The 16,466-nt window shown below is 36.7% G+C and overlaps 1 protein-coding gene across 11 annotated transcripts in view; it reads right to left on the bottom strand.

Annotated features, from left to right (window-relative positions):
- Window positions 1-16,466, bottom strand: part of FRYL (FRY like transcription coactivator) — a 275,206-nt gene that overhangs the window by 171,435 nt on the left and 87,305 nt on the right. For 6 of the 11 annotated variants that reach the window (XM_074396110.1, XM_074396104.1, XM_074396108.1 and 3 more), the window contains one exon: window positions 12,942-13,067. Coding sequence is in view for 5 of the 11 variants with exons in the window: in XM_074396101.1 (XP_074252202.1) it covers window positions 9,481-9,676 (196 nt within the window). In the remaining 6 variants the exon portion in view is untranslated. Of the gene's footprint in view, window positions 1-9,480; window positions 10,166-12,941; window positions 13,068-16,466 lie in introns of those variants that run through there. The other 5 variants (XM_010344191.3, XM_010344190.3, XM_074396102.1 and 2 more) reach the window with 2 other exon arrangements.

A 16,466-nucleotide genomic window follows, 5' to 3' on the forward strand; every position in this document is an offset into this window, starting at 1 on the left:
CCTTATATTATTTATTCATTAAATACATATTTAATAAAAGTTTTTAAAAGATGGAGGAGACAGATATACATCTGCAAATTTCTTTTATCCAAAGAAATAAAGATCCTGACCTTAACTTTAGCCATACTTATCTGCCCCAATTTTTAATAATACACATCCAAATAACTTTGGGAGGCAGTCTAAAAAGCTTTTAAAATAATTTTTTACTGTTAATTTTTACAAATATGTAGTAGGTATACTTATGAGGCACATGAAACATTTGGATTCAGGCATGCAATGTGTAATAATCACAGGGTAAATGGAGTACCCATCACCTCAAGCATTTATCCTTTGTATTGCAAACAATCCAATTATTCCCTTTTGGTTTTTTTTAATGTACAATTAAATTATTTTTTAGTATAGGCTGGTGCAGGGGCTCACACCTGTAATCCCAGCAATTTGGGAGGGTGAGGAGGATGGATCACTTGAGGTCAGGAGTTTGAGATCAGCCTGGCCAACATGGTGAAACCTATCTCTACTCAAAATACAAAAATTAGCTGGGCATGGTGGGGTACGCCTGTAATCCCAGCTACTTGGGAGGCTGAGGCAGGAGGACTGCTTGAACCCAGGAGGATGCTGCAGTGAGCCGAGATTGTACTGCGGTACTCCAGCCTGGGTGACAGAATTAGACTCCATCTTTTGACTACAGTCACCCTGCTGCACTAGCAAATACTAGATCTTATTCATTCTTTTTAACTATTAATATTTTTTGTACCTATTAACCATCCCTACTTCCCCACCCTCCACCTGCGACCCCACCACTACTTTTTTCCCAGCCTCTGGTAACCATCCTTCTACTGCCTCTTCACAGGTTCAACTGTTTTAACTTTCAGCTCCCAAAAATAAGCGACGACATGTGAAGTCTGTCTTTTGTGCCTGGCTTATTTCACTTAATATAATGACCTCCAGTTCCATCCATGTTGTCTCAAGTGACAGAATCTCATTCTTTTTTATGGCTGATTAATACTCCATTGTGTATATGTACCACATTTTCTTTATTTATTCATCTGTTGGTGGACATTTAGGTTGCTTCCAAATCTTGGCTATTGTGAATAGCGTGGCAATAAACATGGGAGTGATATTTCTTTGATACACTGATTTCCTTTCTTTTGGGTATACTCCTAGCAGTGGGATTGCTGGAATCCTATATAGTAGCTCTATTTTTAGATTTCTGGGAAACTTCCATACAGTTCTCCATAGTGGTTATACTAATGTACATTTCCACCAACAGTATACAAGGGTTCCCTTTTCTCCACATCCTCACCAGCATTTGTTACTGCCCATCTTTTGGATAAAAGTCATTTTTAACTGAGGTGAGATGATATCTCACTATAGTTTGATTTAAACTTCTCTGATCATCAGTGATGTAAAGCACCTTAAAAAGACACTTAAGAAGTGATTAGGCTAACTATAAAAACGGCCAACAAAAGCTACTGACATAGTACGGTTGCACTGACTTCTAAAAAAACCTTTGTATCTGAATCACACAATCATTTGGCAGTAGGTATATGGAAGAGCACACATTATGAACAAAGAAGGAAAGAGGGCTGGGCACGGTGGCTCACACTTGTAATCACAGCACTTAGGGAAACAGAGGCAGGTGGATGACCTGAGGTCAGGAGTTCGAGGCCAACATGGTGAAACCTCATCTCTATTAAAAATACAAAAATTAGCCAGGCCTGGTAGTGCACATCTGTAATTCAAGTTACCCCGGAGGCTGAGGTATAAGAATTGCTTGAACCTTGGAGGCAAAGGTTGCAGAGGGCCAAGATCCTGCCACTGCACTCCAGCCTGGGTGACAGAGCAAGACTCCATCTCAAAAACAAACAAACAAAAAGGAAAGACAGAGAAAGATGCTCTGTTTAAGCCCCTATTAACTGTCCTATCAGTCAAGTGCTAAAATTTTCAGGATTTATCTACAACAAAATACCTAGATCCAAATACCTAGAATATTTTCTATGACAGAATGCTCCAAGGTTAAATTTGTAAGTAAACTGACTTATCTACATCCAAATAAAAATCGAGAAGTATTTGTAATAACAATAACCACCATTTACTGAACAATATGTCAATTCTGTTGAGAATTTTTTATAATCTTGAAAACAATGCTAGAAAGAAGATATAATTTAAGTTGATAGGTGAGGTTAACTAGTCTAGAATGATTAAGTAGCCAGTTCAAGGCACAGTCACTAGCACAGCTCAGCTTAGTCTGGATGGAAGTGCCATCCCCCTCCTTTCTCAACATTTCTCTGCCTGGCATCCATCATGCCTGTAGGTATTCCCAATATCCCTCCTTTATCATGAGAATTCTCAGAAGATCCAGAGAAGACATGAATACAACAACCCAATAAGGCTTCTCCTACATTCTCCAATGATTACAGCCTGAAAAGTACTGCAAAGACCCTCTTAAAAAAAGGAACTTATTTCACACTATGAAAGCCCAATGCTTCGAAATCCTATTTCTATTAGAAAAAGCAAGTCCTGAACTCCTTCACATACTTACATAGTAAGTGTGAGGTTCCATTTGGGTCAGGCTGAAAGTTCCATAGCAGACTGATTATTATTTGGAGCTCAGGTTCTTGCAGGACATTGTTCTGCCCAGCAATCTTTATATCACTTCTGAATTCCAAACAATTCTCCATCTCCTTCAGTGTGTCAATATCATAAACATTTGAAGTGTTAGAAACCTCAACTCAATTTTCTCCCAGGACCTTCTCTAAACTCCTTAAGAATAGTCTGGTCTTCAATAAAGACTTAAGTCAAGGCCAGGTGCGGTGGCTCAAGCCTGTAATCCCAGCACTTTGGGAGGCCGAGGCGGGTGGATCACGAGGTCGAGAGATCGAGACCATCCTGGTCAACATGGTGAAACCCCGTCTCTACTAAAAGTGCAAAAAATTAGCTGTGCATGGTGGCACGTGCCTGTAATCCCAGCTACTCAGGAGGCTGAGGCAGGAGAATTGCCTGACCCCAGAAGGCGGAGGTTGCGGTGAGCCGAGATCACGCCATTGCACTCCAGCCTGGGTAACAAAAGTGAAACTCCGTCTCAAAAAAAAAAAAAGAAAAAAGAAAAAAACTTAAGTCACTCGTTACCCACTTTGTTGCCTTCTAAAAAGAACGTGGCCTGTCATGTTACCCCTCTACCCAATATTAAAAGTATGGAACAAAAATCTGCTAATCTGGACTTAAGACAATTTAACAACTTAGAGCAATGATTCTACAAAAACACTGAAAAGATCACTTACTAGGGAGATCCAGTTAGTAAAATAAGTGCTACATGGTGGGTTGTCATTGCTAGTGAGCTGTGCTGAATACCCAAGGAGAGGTATACCAGCATACTATTTAAACATTTATATCTCATGGAGTCATTAACATTTTGTAATGAAATGGAACTGATACCACAATACGTGTGTCTCTTGTTTTGTAAAAGTTATGTAAAATAGCCATTTACTTAATCGGTTTATCTTATCAGAGTGCTACAAAAAATAATCAACTGTTCATTAAAGTAAAAGACAGTTTCAAAGAGTAATGCTTAATATACACTAGAATTAAAATGTTTTCCTATTTAAATATATCTTAATTAAAATGAAAGCACCAAAAAAAGGGTATATGTTCTTTATTAAAATAATTAAACTGGAGAGATACACTAGTCATTTATTTTTTTAAGGGACAGAGTCTCGTTATGTTGCCCAGGCTGGAGTGCAGTGGCTGTTCTCAGGTGCCATCATTGCATACTGCAGGCTTGAACTGCTGGGTTCAAGCAGTCCTCCAGCCTCAGTCTCCTAAGTAGCTGGGACTACAGGGGCATGACACTGCACCTATCAGACACACCGATCTTTTAAAAAAAATACTGCAATAGGCCGGGCGCGGTGGCTCAAGCCTGTAATCCCAGCACTTTGGGAGGCCGAGGTGGGTGGATCACGAGGTCGAGAGTTCGAGACCATCCTGGTCGACATGGTGAAACCCCGCCTCTACTGAAAATACAAAAAATTAGCTGGGCATGGTGGCTCGTGCCTGTAATCCCAGCTACTCAGGAGGCTGAGGCAGGAGAATTGCCTGAACCCAGGAGGCGGAGGTTGCAGTGAGCCGAGATCGTGCCATTGCACTCCAGCCTGGGCAAGAAGAGCGAAACTCCGTCTCAAAAAAAAAAAAAAAAAAAAAAAAAAAAAATACTGCATACATAAAGGTTCAAAAACATCAAACAATACTGCAAGGCAATAGAGTAGAAGGAATAAATGCCTTATTTTAAGACAAGAGCATGGTTAAACCACTTGGTAATCAAAAGGCCTCAAATAATTTAAGTTTCCATGAATGTTTAAAATTATACATAATGATCACAGGGTTGTCAAGAGGACTTAGATAACATTCACTCACTTCAATCAGTGAGCAACTGTTATGTCCCAAGCCCTGGAACACATCAAACGAAACAAAGTTCATGCTCACCTTATGTTCTATTTGATGAGGGAAATGGAACACATATGCACTACATAGCTAGACAAATGAGATCACTTCAGTAAAACAGAACAAGGTAACAGTGTCCAGAATATAGAAGGTGCTCATGTTTCTTCATTCCTAATGGTGGTATATATCGTCTTCTGTTCAATGTATCATTGTCTCTGTTCTTGGTGAATTATATACAAATCAATGTTAAAATATATATTTTTTCATATTAACCTTTATCCTTGATTCCAAATGTAATAAACAACAACAATATTAAGGTTGATTCCATCAGAATAAAATAACCCAATCCTGGAGAGAGAAGGACTTTGCAGCTGTCAACCTAGAAGTCTATGGAAACACACACAGTCTATGGAAGTTTAGGATCCACTCATGACTATACCTATAATTCATTGTTCAGTAGTCAGAAAACATTGTAGTACATTCTGAATCAGTAAATAATATCTTCCTCCCACCAACCTTTATATCTGAATATGGATATTATATGTTCCAATTCTGCTAGTATTTATCAGTGAGACCAGTCTTGGATCACATGATTAGGACGCTACACAAACACAGCGTGTGCATGCACGCACACACACACACACACACACCCCTAAGGATATTTAAGCATCTCATGAATGGGATAACATTATATCACATCATATGTGATCATTTGGAGGTTTTATTTTATTAAGTAGGAATAACAAATAAATGATTTATTTCTTTTAAAAAAATTGCAACATTATACAGCTATATATAGTAGAGGCCCTTTACTATAAATCACAACTATTGTCTAACTATTTAATCAAAAACTCCATTAAAGTAGAAATCAGGGGGAAAAAACAGATCAAGAGGTTCACTAAAGGTTTTATTTTAACTTAAAATATAAAATCCAAGCTTATTCACCAGCCTTTTGATACAGTGCCAAGGCCTCACCTTGCAAGGCAGATATGCTGATCACACCAGTGTGCTTTTGTCTGAAACAAAACCCGGGGACATCAGCTATGATTTCAAGTTTGAATTTCTTTAAAATGACACAAGAAACTGAAGGCATCCAAGGGCATTCCTGTCCTATGTGTAATTCAAACATACATTTGTTTAGGAATTCATCTTTATGAAGTTTAACCAAAGCACTCAACTTTGTTTACACTGAAACAGCTCTTGCTTTTGAATTGCACACTTTCCTGAATTGTGTAATAATTAAATTAACTAATTACAATAAGTATAATTGTCATAAACAGATTTGTTTGAAAATATAACCAATTCTTGTTAAGTCCACAACGTAGCCTGTTAAGAGCAGAAATGGTAGTAGGGAATTTTCATCAGTATGTAGTAGTATGCTACTGGCATTTAAAAATTATTTTACAGAGAAATAGAGGATATTAGTGAACCAATGAGTTGTTTGAGAACTTCCAGAAAAATTTTAAAAATATTAGACTACTTAGGGGCCGGGCGCGGTGGCTCAAGCCTGTAATCCCAGCACTTTGGGAGGCCGAGGCGGGTGGATCACAAGGTCAAGAGATCCAGACCATCCTGGTCAACATGGTGAAACCCCGTCTCTACTAAAAATACAAAAAATTAGCTGGGCATGGTGGCGCGTGCCTGTAATCCCAGCTACTCAGGAGGCTGAGACAGGAGAATTGCCTGAACCCAGGAGGCGGAGGTTGCGGTGAGCCGAGATCGCGCCATTGTACTCCAGCCTGGGTAGCAAGAGCGAAACTCCGTCTCAAAAAAAAAAGAAAAGAAAAGAAAAGAAATATATTAGACTACTTAACATTTAAAGAAAGTTAAAAAATAAAAAATTATCAATAGCAAAGAATCTTTAAAATATCGATCCTTGCAAATTACACATATTTGTTAAATAAATCATAAGCATCTATAAACAATTCGATACTAAAAAGCTGCAGGTAGATGTCTACATATTCTAAGCTAGACTTATTCTCGATTCTCTCACAAACGTACAATTGTCAATATATATTATGATCTTACCTAACATCCCTTAAAACAATAACTTTTTTTTTCTTGAGACAGAGTCTCGCTCTGTGTCCCAGGGTAGAGTGCAGTACTGAAATCTTGGCTCACTGCAACCTCTGCCTCCCCAATGCAAGTGATTCTCCTGCCTCAGAGAACTCCTGAGTAGCTGGGATTACTGGTGTCTGCCACCACTCCCAGCTAATTTTTGTATTTTTAGTAGAGATGGGGTTTCACTTTGTTGGCCAGTCTGGTCTCGAACTTCTGACCTCAGGTGATCCGCCCACCTCGGCCTCCCAAAGTGCTGGGATTACAAGCATGAGCCACTGTGCCTGGCCCAAAAGCATAACTTTTGAAATACTGAATTAATAACTAAAGAAGTTGGAAACAACTGATTCAAGTATACAGCTTCGAGATTACATGTCGGTTTTTCTCTAAAAGAACAGCTCTTTATTTGCATTTTTTTTTTTTTACATAAAATCTTTCCATATCATCAACTACTCCTTTCATTAAATGAACAAAACTGTAACTTCTGGCTAAACCACTGCATTATCTCTATACCAGAACCACCAGTAAATAGGAAGTAAGATTCATTTATGCCGAGTTGCAAGTAACCTATGTATATATTGGTAAGAACTGTTGTGTTTATAATTTGTATATGCAATATAAATTTAGTGCCAAATCTTGAGATTCAAGATTCAAATTGAATCTTGAGATTCAATTTCAATTGATCAGTAGATGGAAACTGAAGAGTCAGAAGCTTTAAAACCAAATATTTCTACATAAGTTGCCAAAGAAATTCTTTAAATTAATTTTCATAGTTATTTCCTAAAGTTGAATTTTATTTATTGTTTTGCTTCCCCATCCTCAGTCCTGAATTTTATTTTTGAAGAGAAAAATCATGCAAGAGTTATTTATTCCACAAAGAACCTGTAGCCTCAGAAATTTCAACAGACATCAGATTATTTGGTGTTCCATGATTATGTTTTATTTTGATCTTAATTAGTAAAAACATATAAACCATGGGAAATTCTTAATCATTAGATTGACAGCTTATTTGCAAATACAAATCACAAAATCTAATTATTATACCTTGTAACATGTGTGCTATATTTAACAGAATAAGATAGTCTTTTAAAAAAAAAAAGTTCAGAGATAAAAGTAAGGAGCCATATACATAGGCATAGCGTATTACATTTAAATACCAAGTCCAATTATGTAGGCTGTAGTAAAGTGAAGAAAACAACTAAATTATTCAAGTAACTGCACATATTAATATATACGTATTTTCACTTACACATATACATTGTTGAACACAAAACCAAGTGCTGGCCAATTTATAAATTTTTTAACTGAAATTACGAAGTGCCAATCCATCAGTGGCCTCATTCCATTTCTACTCAAATAAGCGAAGAGAAGAAAAAACTGGTAATTTCTAATACCAGGACATAGTAGATATCAATATATATTTCTGTTTAAAATGTAAAAGCTCCTTCCTCATTCTTTTACGTAACTGGTTTTTTAAAAAGAAAGTATGCCATACTTTCTTTTTAAAGAAATACGTACGATGAGAAGGATCTTAAATTGATAAAGTTTTTAATGGTAATGGCATTTTCTATCAAAATTTAAAAGGCAGTAAAAAAGAAGATAGGAGAGTCTAGGAAGTGCAGGGGAAGGTGGGGGAAAAGGGAAAGATTTGTTAAAGGATACAAAATTGCAGTTAGACAGGAGAAATAAGTTCTAGTGTTCTATATCACTGTAGATGACCATAGTAATAATAATAATACAGTTTCAAATATTGAATGAGAGAATATTGAATGTTTTTAACACGATGAAATGATAAATGTCTGAGATGACAGATATGCTAATGACTCTGATATGATCACTATACAATGTATCAAAACATTGCTACATGACCCATGGATATGTTCAATTTCGTCAATTTTAAAAAATAAATTTTTTAAAAAGTTTAGTGTATATGAAAATTTATACTAATAAACAATTATCCCAAGGTATAAAGTGATATATCAATGAATATTACATAATTATTTTTTTTAACTAAAAAGTCATCATTCTAAATGTTCCTCAATAAGGAACTGAATAAATCGTTATATCCACAAAACAAGCACATTTCAAATGAGATAGAAAGATATCTATGAACTAAGTGAAAAAGCAAGTATCAGAATGACTTGGACAGTAAGTCATTTTTTCAAATTCTCCTAATAAAAATGTGTATGTGCATGCTTAAATATGTATGCATATTAAAATATGCATAGAAAACAGTTATAGCACATATCAAACTTGCAGAGGTTTTTTTTAATTTACAGTTATTTACTCCCTAAAGTAATAAAAAAAACATAATCATAGAGAACATTTTAAACTGTTTTAACCAAATATTTGAAAACTTGAAGCATTTTTTCATCTTTTTCCTAAGTAATTTTCCTTTCCTCTAATATTTGCTAGTTACTATATCCAAGCTGATGTTTATCCTGAAACATATTAATTATTATCCTCTCAAACTTTAAAGAGCATTATATTTAACTTTGCAGAATTACATGTAACAGAAATACTATGATATAAAATAATCCTCATTCTATTCAAAGATTTAACTTTTTAATACTTCACCCCAAATATTTACTATCTTTTAAAATAAAACAATGGAACATATTTTTAAACAAAATTTAAGTGGTTTACATAGTAACAATTCAGTATCTTATTTTTTGTTTGCATATCCTATAGGTGTAACTAACATATTCTCAATAACACTTCAAAAATATTTTGCAAAGATCAACAGTACTATTAAGTGCATTAAAGTTTTATCTTGACTTACAGCATAAATACTTCTCTAGCTATACTTGAAGCAAAAATTTTATTATTAATAAAGTAGGCCAACTATATACTTCATTAAACATTTTAATACTTAAAGTTGATTTTCAAGATATTCATGATCACTAGCATTCATACTTGTAAAAATAGTTTTACTTTACTAAAACATTTTTTTAAAGGACAGAAGGAAATATGTTTTTACTTTACCTAGTTGTTGGTGTTCGTATTTGCCATTATTACAATGACAGAAATTAGTTCCACCTTGCTCATCTATCGTCTTCTCAGAAGAAAGCAAATTAAGACGTTTCATCTTAACTAACCTTGGGGAACTTTCCTGAACACTAGTATCCAAAACCACATCTCCCGAAAGAATGGGAGGAACAACTCTCTTTAAAAAATCCATTTTAAGGTTCTTCTACATTACTAGACCCACAAGCACACAGAAAGGTGTCTATACCAACTTCCTTGATGAGAAGTCAGGTACACTATGTGTGTCAAAGAGCAAACAAACGTCATGCGAATTTAGGCGGTACTAAAGCCCAGTTGGTCAATGGCCAGCTGTTTTGAAGCTGATTTTTAGGACATTTACTGTTCATGCTGATAACAAACCAAACAGCTACAGACCATGAAACGGCACTTCATGTGGGCATACACGTACAATGGGTGCTAATGACAATACTGAGTCTATAAAATGTTGAGCATCCATCTAGTTTAACATGTAGATTTTGAGAACTTTCACTGTGTAAAGAGAAATTTACTTTGGCCTGAGGTGTGTCTTCCTTTTAAATAAACTTAGAGCTGACATGTAAAACAGTAACTTGTATTCAAAAGATAATTCTTATCATTTTGAAAATTTATTAACAGACCTCAGAAATGCCAACTTTTATAAAACATAAAAAGGAGTCACTTAAAACTTTATTCTGTATTAGGAACATTCTAAGGTTACTTTTAAATGCCCCCCCCACCCCGCCCAAAAAAACCTCCCTATTACCATCAGTGGTATTTATCAACAGTGATGAAAACTTTGGCAGGAATAACCAAAAACAATGATTAATTTTAAATATATGGATCTGAAAACATAAAGCTGAAGAATTTAAAGTATAAATACTTAAATTCAATATAAAAACAGTCATCAATATTATATGATTTTCAAAATAATTGAGCACTCTACAAAATATTTTAAAATGGCAAAAGTAGCCAACTCTATTGCCTTAATATAATTCAGAAGTATAACAAGAGAGTCCAATAAAAGAATATCTACAAGACTCTGAAAACTGAAAGTACTATCTCCTTTTCTCCCTTCCTTTGCCTGCCCTCTGGTGGGGTTAAGTGAGCAAGAAGGAAATCTAAAAACAAAGGTAACAGATAGAGTAAAGCCCCTAAGGCAAACCACCATGGCAGGTGTTTATTTATGTAACAAACCTGCATGTTCTGCACATGCCAGAACTTAAAAGCATAAACAACAACAACAAGAACAAAACCCTAAGCAATCATATCTCTTTGAATGATACGTAATTTTTTAAACCTGATTAACTCAGTGAAACACAATATAATCTCATTCTGCCAATACTCAACATGAAGAAAATGCTTTGTATAGTATTGCGAAAGATGAAGCACATATGGTCTACATAGCTATCAGGAAAAAATGGTTTTAATAGAAAAATGGGTACATTTCTGGTTCTTAATTACTTTGGTTTTTTTTTTTTTGCTTGCTTTTTTTTTTTTTTTTTTTTTTTGAGATGGAGTCTTGCTCTGTTGCCCAGGCTGGAATGTGGTGGCACAATCTCAGCTCACTGGAGTCTCTGCCTCCTGGGTTCACGCAATTCTCCTTCCTCAGCCTCCTGAGTAGCTGGGACTACAGGCATGCACCACCATGCCCAGCAAATTTCTGCATTTTTAGTAGAGACAGGGTTTCACCATCTTGGGCAGGATAGTCTCAAACTCCTGACCTCAGGTGATCCGCCTGCCTTAGCCTCCCAAACTGCTGGGATTCCAGGCAATAGCCACCATGCCCCGCCACTTTGTTTTTAATCCTTATTCTCCTACCACATTACTTATGAAATCAACCATTCTTTTTTAAATTTATTTTAAAAGCATTAATTGAAGATCCTTTACATGCAAAACATTAATTAATAAAGTTTTAAGGTCCAGAGAAAGTTTAAGGATTTATTAATACAAATTCTGTCTCAAGAACTCCTATAAAAAAAGGGAAAAAACAACAAAGTCAAGTAAAAGACATAAATCTGTTGCCCTTATAGCAGGTATCTATTCAATAAGAAAAAGGCATTAACTTTAAAAAAATGCATCTAAGAAGTAGATTGCCTCTTAATCTTTGATCATAAAAATATCAAAATTAAAATCGAATCAGCCTATATTCCCCACAAACAGAAAAAGCGACTGCTTAGAATGGTAAACTGCATGCCTTAATATGCCTAAAACTGATCGATCTCTCTCTCTCTCTCTCTCTCCCCCCCTTCCCCTTCCCTTCTCTCTCTCCCCGCCTCCCTCTTCCCCCTCCCTTCTCTCTCTCCCCCCTCCCTCTTCCCCCTCCCTTCTCTCTCTCTCCCCCCTCCCTCTTCCCCCTCCCTTCTCTCTCTCCCTCCTCCCTCTTCCCCCTCCCTTCTCTCTCTCTCCCCCCTCCCTCTTCCCCCTCCCTTCTCTCTCTCCTCCCCCCTTCCCCCTCCCTTCTCTCTCTCTCCCCCCTCCCTCTTCCCCCTCCCTTCTCTCTCCCTCCTCCCTCTTCCCCCTCCCTTCTCTCTCTCTCCTCCCTCCCTCTTCCCCCTCCCTTCTCTCTCTCCCCGCCTCCCTCTTCCCCCTCCCTTCTCTCTCTCTCCCGCCTCCCTCTTCCCCCTCCCTTCTCTCTCTCTCCCTACTCCCTTCCTTCCTCCTTCTCTGGATATGATCTCATGTTTTTTACATTTTACGTCTGTGGTTTTCCCCAAGGCCCTCTACAGGTCGTCCTTATCTATGAAGCCCAGAAACACAGTGGTACATAGAAGAATGCTAATTCATGTTTGTTCATGACATGCAAGACAACCATTTGTGTCACTGTTAACCTCATTATTCTCAACTGCACTTTCAAAGGGAGAGAGGAAGGGGTTAAGGTAAAAGGGACAAAGATTAGGGGTTATAGAAGAGACCAAAGATTGTCCTCTGATTTCCTTCATTCAACAAATATTTTTTGAATAGCTTCTCTAATGATCTGTGCAAGACACAAAGACACTGAAGATATGCCTCTCTCCCAAAAAAGCTGACTACTTAAGAAGGGAAATAAACTCTTACAGTTATAATACTCCCTGCAGGGCTGGCAAAAACTTTGTTGAGCCTGCACTACAGTTCAATTTCCTTTGCTTCATCTGCTTCCTAAGTCCCCTCAATAGGTGTTGATTCCTAATAAACATCGAAAGAATCCACCCTGAGACATACAGCAAAGGGGAAGCATTCCAGTAACAAAACTATTACTAGCAGGATCTATGAGGAAGAAACGCCATAATGCTTTGTTTACATGTTGATAACTTCTAAGCACTTTAGCTAATTACCACAACTTTTAACTCCTGATATAATAGTTATGGGCTGAAGAAATTATAGTAAAAGCTCACAGCTAAAAGGCAGCATTTAAAAATCTTTTCAGACCTCAATCACTATTTAGTCTTTATTTACAATCTTACCGTATCACTTGAGACAGTAATTCCTTGGTGGTAACGTGGATCATCTAATCCTATGATTCTTGAGTGGTTTCAGGAATGAAGCATTTAGATGTTAACCATCCAAGATTCAAATAAATGGCTTTAGCTCTGAAAAAAAAAAACAAAATACATTTACATATTCGGTGTGTTTATAATAAGTACACCTGTATGTCACTCACATCCATTTACTTCTGAACACATTTTACACACCAGCTTACCTACTGCTGCAGATATCCTCTTTCAATAACATTGCACAACAATTTTTCTAAGTTTTTTATTATGGAAAATTTCGAACTAATGCAAAATTATTAAGAATAGTACCATGAAACCCCCACCATTCACAGCTTCAACAATTAACTCATGGCAAATCATGTTTCATTTATATCTTCATCTAACCCCACCCCACCGCAACCTCTGTCCAATCACACTGGATTATTCTGAAGCAAATTTCAGACATCATAACATTTCATCTGTACATAATTCATTATGTATCTAAGACAAGGATTTACTTTGTAAAAATAAGCTAATACCATTATAATACTTATATTAATAATATAATACCAACTACTAATCAGCACTCAAATTTCCCCAATTATCTCATAAGTGTCGTTTAACAGTCTGTTCTCATCCAAATTTAAACAAAATTCATAGAGGCAATTGTGACTGTATTTCTTAAATAACTTTTTTATTTTTTTATTTTTATTTTATTTTATTTATTTATTTTTTTAAAGATGGGGTTTCACCATATTGGTCATGCTGGTCTTGAACTCCTGACCTCAGGTGGTCCGCCCACCTCAGCCTCCCAAAGTGCTGGGATTACAGGTGTGAGCCACCACGCCCGGCTAAATAACTTTTTATCTATAGTTTTTCTCCTCCTTTTCTTCTGTATAGAGTGACAATAATGCTTTCACCAGCCAATGGTTAAACTAATACACCATAACTTAATTATTCAACAATATATTATTTTATTCACTAAAATACAGATTTGTAAAACAGTTCATGTATCTGCTAGACTTGATATTTATCACATCTACAGATAACATTTGGGACACACATTTTTCAAAGTCTACTTACAGTAACTCTGAGGGGGTCATGGACCATGAACTACTGTACTATATCTGTAATATCTGGATGGTTACTGAGAATAAAGCAAATGACCACAGGGAGTTATCTGTTTACCATTTATATGGACTCCACGTTAACATAAAAAAATTTATGTTTTATTACATTTAAAAAGTCCTGGCTTTTTTTTTTTTTTTTTTTTTTTTTTGGAGACAGAGTTTCGCTCTTATTGACTAGGCTAGAGTACAGTGGCACAGTCTCAGCTTACTGCAACCTCCACCTCCCGGGTTCGAGCAATTCTCTTGCCTCAGCCTCCTGAGCAGCTGGGATTACAGGCGTCTGCCACCAGGCCCAGCTAATTTTTGTAATTTCAGTAGAAATGGGCTTTCACCATGTTGCCAGGCTGGTCTCCAACTCCTGACCTCAGGTGATCCACCTGCCTCGGCCTACCTAAGTGCTGGGATTACAGGTGTCAGCCACCGCACCCAGCCAGTCTTGGCATTTTTCTATAGCAAAAATAAGACAAATTTGTCATCTGGCATTGGAACTCAAATTAGCCTTATTTTAAATAATAACCAGTTGGATATAGTTTTTCTCTTTAATGAATTTAATCCCCAACCCAACAGAAAAAGTTAAATATCCTGAGATATTAATTTCGTACTGAATACTTTTAATTTGAAATTCCTTTAGCCAAGTTAGAAAAATACATTATTTACTCACAGAATAATCAATTAAATCATGATTAAAGCTAAATCTTCAAAGCCAAAAATCTGGGAAATATGAATGAAATACTAACTTGTTTGTGCTTGCTCATAATATCATTCCAACTTACTGGAATTTTTGACTGCTCCATCGAATATTTCTAAAATCTATTATCAATATGAGAGCTACAATCCTGCCATTATTCTTTATACTTTCCTTACCTTAGGTTCATGGCATCATTTCTCCCTGAAACCAAAATAAATTAATGTGACAAATAGCACGTCAAGTCTTGTGGGTATGGTCCTACATTGGACAATATTTAATGAGTTTTAAATTATCTTTCACTTCATCTTCTGGGACAAATCTCAAAACCAGTCACTACTGGAGTATAATGCAGTTTTAGGAATATTGCAAAAATCCCACCTAGGACAGATTTGTGTCACCATGTCTAGGTATTTCATTTGGCTTTGTTTTTGAACAGGCTTCTGCTCAGACATAGCAAGTGCTAATGTCATGCTTTTGTTGCATCTGTTCATTCTTCTTGTAATCACACTGTCATGGCACTATGTCACTTTAAGACTTATCAATATTTGCCCAGAGTTTGCAACACTTCTTAAGTAGACACACAGCCTTCCTATTTTTAACTTTTCACTTTTGATAAAAATAAATGCATCTTTTGGTAACCATGTCATTTATACTTTTCTGGCTTTTTCTTTTTCTTTTTTTTTTTTTTTGGTAAAAGAAGACTTATTATTTATTTTTATTGTACTTTAGGTTTTGGGGTACATGTACAGATCATGCAGGACTGTTGCATAGCTATATACATGGCAATGTGGTTTCCTGCCTCCATCCCCACATCACCTACATCTGGCATTTCTCTGCATATTATCACTGGGGAGCTGGCCCTCCCTTACCCCCACCAACAGACTCCAGTGTGTGATGCTCCCCTCCCTGTGCCCATGTGTTCTCATTGTTCAACACCTGCCTATGAGTAAGACCATGTGGTGCTTGATTTTCTGTTCTTGCGTCAGTTTGCTGAGAATTATGGTTTCCAGATTCATTCATGCCCCTACAAAGGACACAAAATGATCATTTTTATGGCTGCATAGTACTCCATGGTGTATATGTGCCACATTTTCCTTGTCCAGTCTATTGTCGATGTGCATTTGGGTTGGTTCCAGGACTTTGCTATTGTAAACAGTGCCGCTGTGAACATAAGTGTGCATGTGTCTTTTTAACAGAACGATTTATAATCCTTTAGGTATATACTCAGTAATGGGATTGCTGGGTCAAATGGAATTTCTATTTCTAGGTCCCTGAGGAATCGCCACACTGTCTCCCACAATGGTTGAACTAGTTTACACTCCCACCAACAGTGTAAAAGTGTTCCTATTTCTCCATATCCTCTCCAGCATCTGTTGTCTCCAGATTTTTTAATGATCGCCATTCTAACTGGCGTGAGGTGGTATCTCAATGTGGTTTGATTTGCATTTCTCTAATGACCAGTCATGATGAGCATTGTTTCATGTTTGTTGGCCTCATATATGTCTTCTTTTGAAAAGTGTCTGTTCATATCCTTTGCCCACTTTTGGATGGGTTTTTTTCTTGTAAATCTGTTTCAGTTCTTAGTAGATTCTAAATCAGGAGTCCCCAAACTACGGCCCATGGGCCCATACATGTGGCCCCCTGAGGCCATTTATCCGGCCCTCTGCCGCACTTCAGGAAGGGGCACCTCTTTCATTG

Source organism: Saimiri boliviensis, chromosome 3 (genome assembly GCF_048565385.1).
Source record: "Saimiri boliviensis isolate mSaiBol1 chromosome 3, mSaiBol1.pri, whole genome shotgun sequence".
NCBI classification, from domain to species: Eukaryota; Metazoa; Chordata; class Mammalia; order Primates; family Cebidae; genus Saimiri; species Saimiri boliviensis.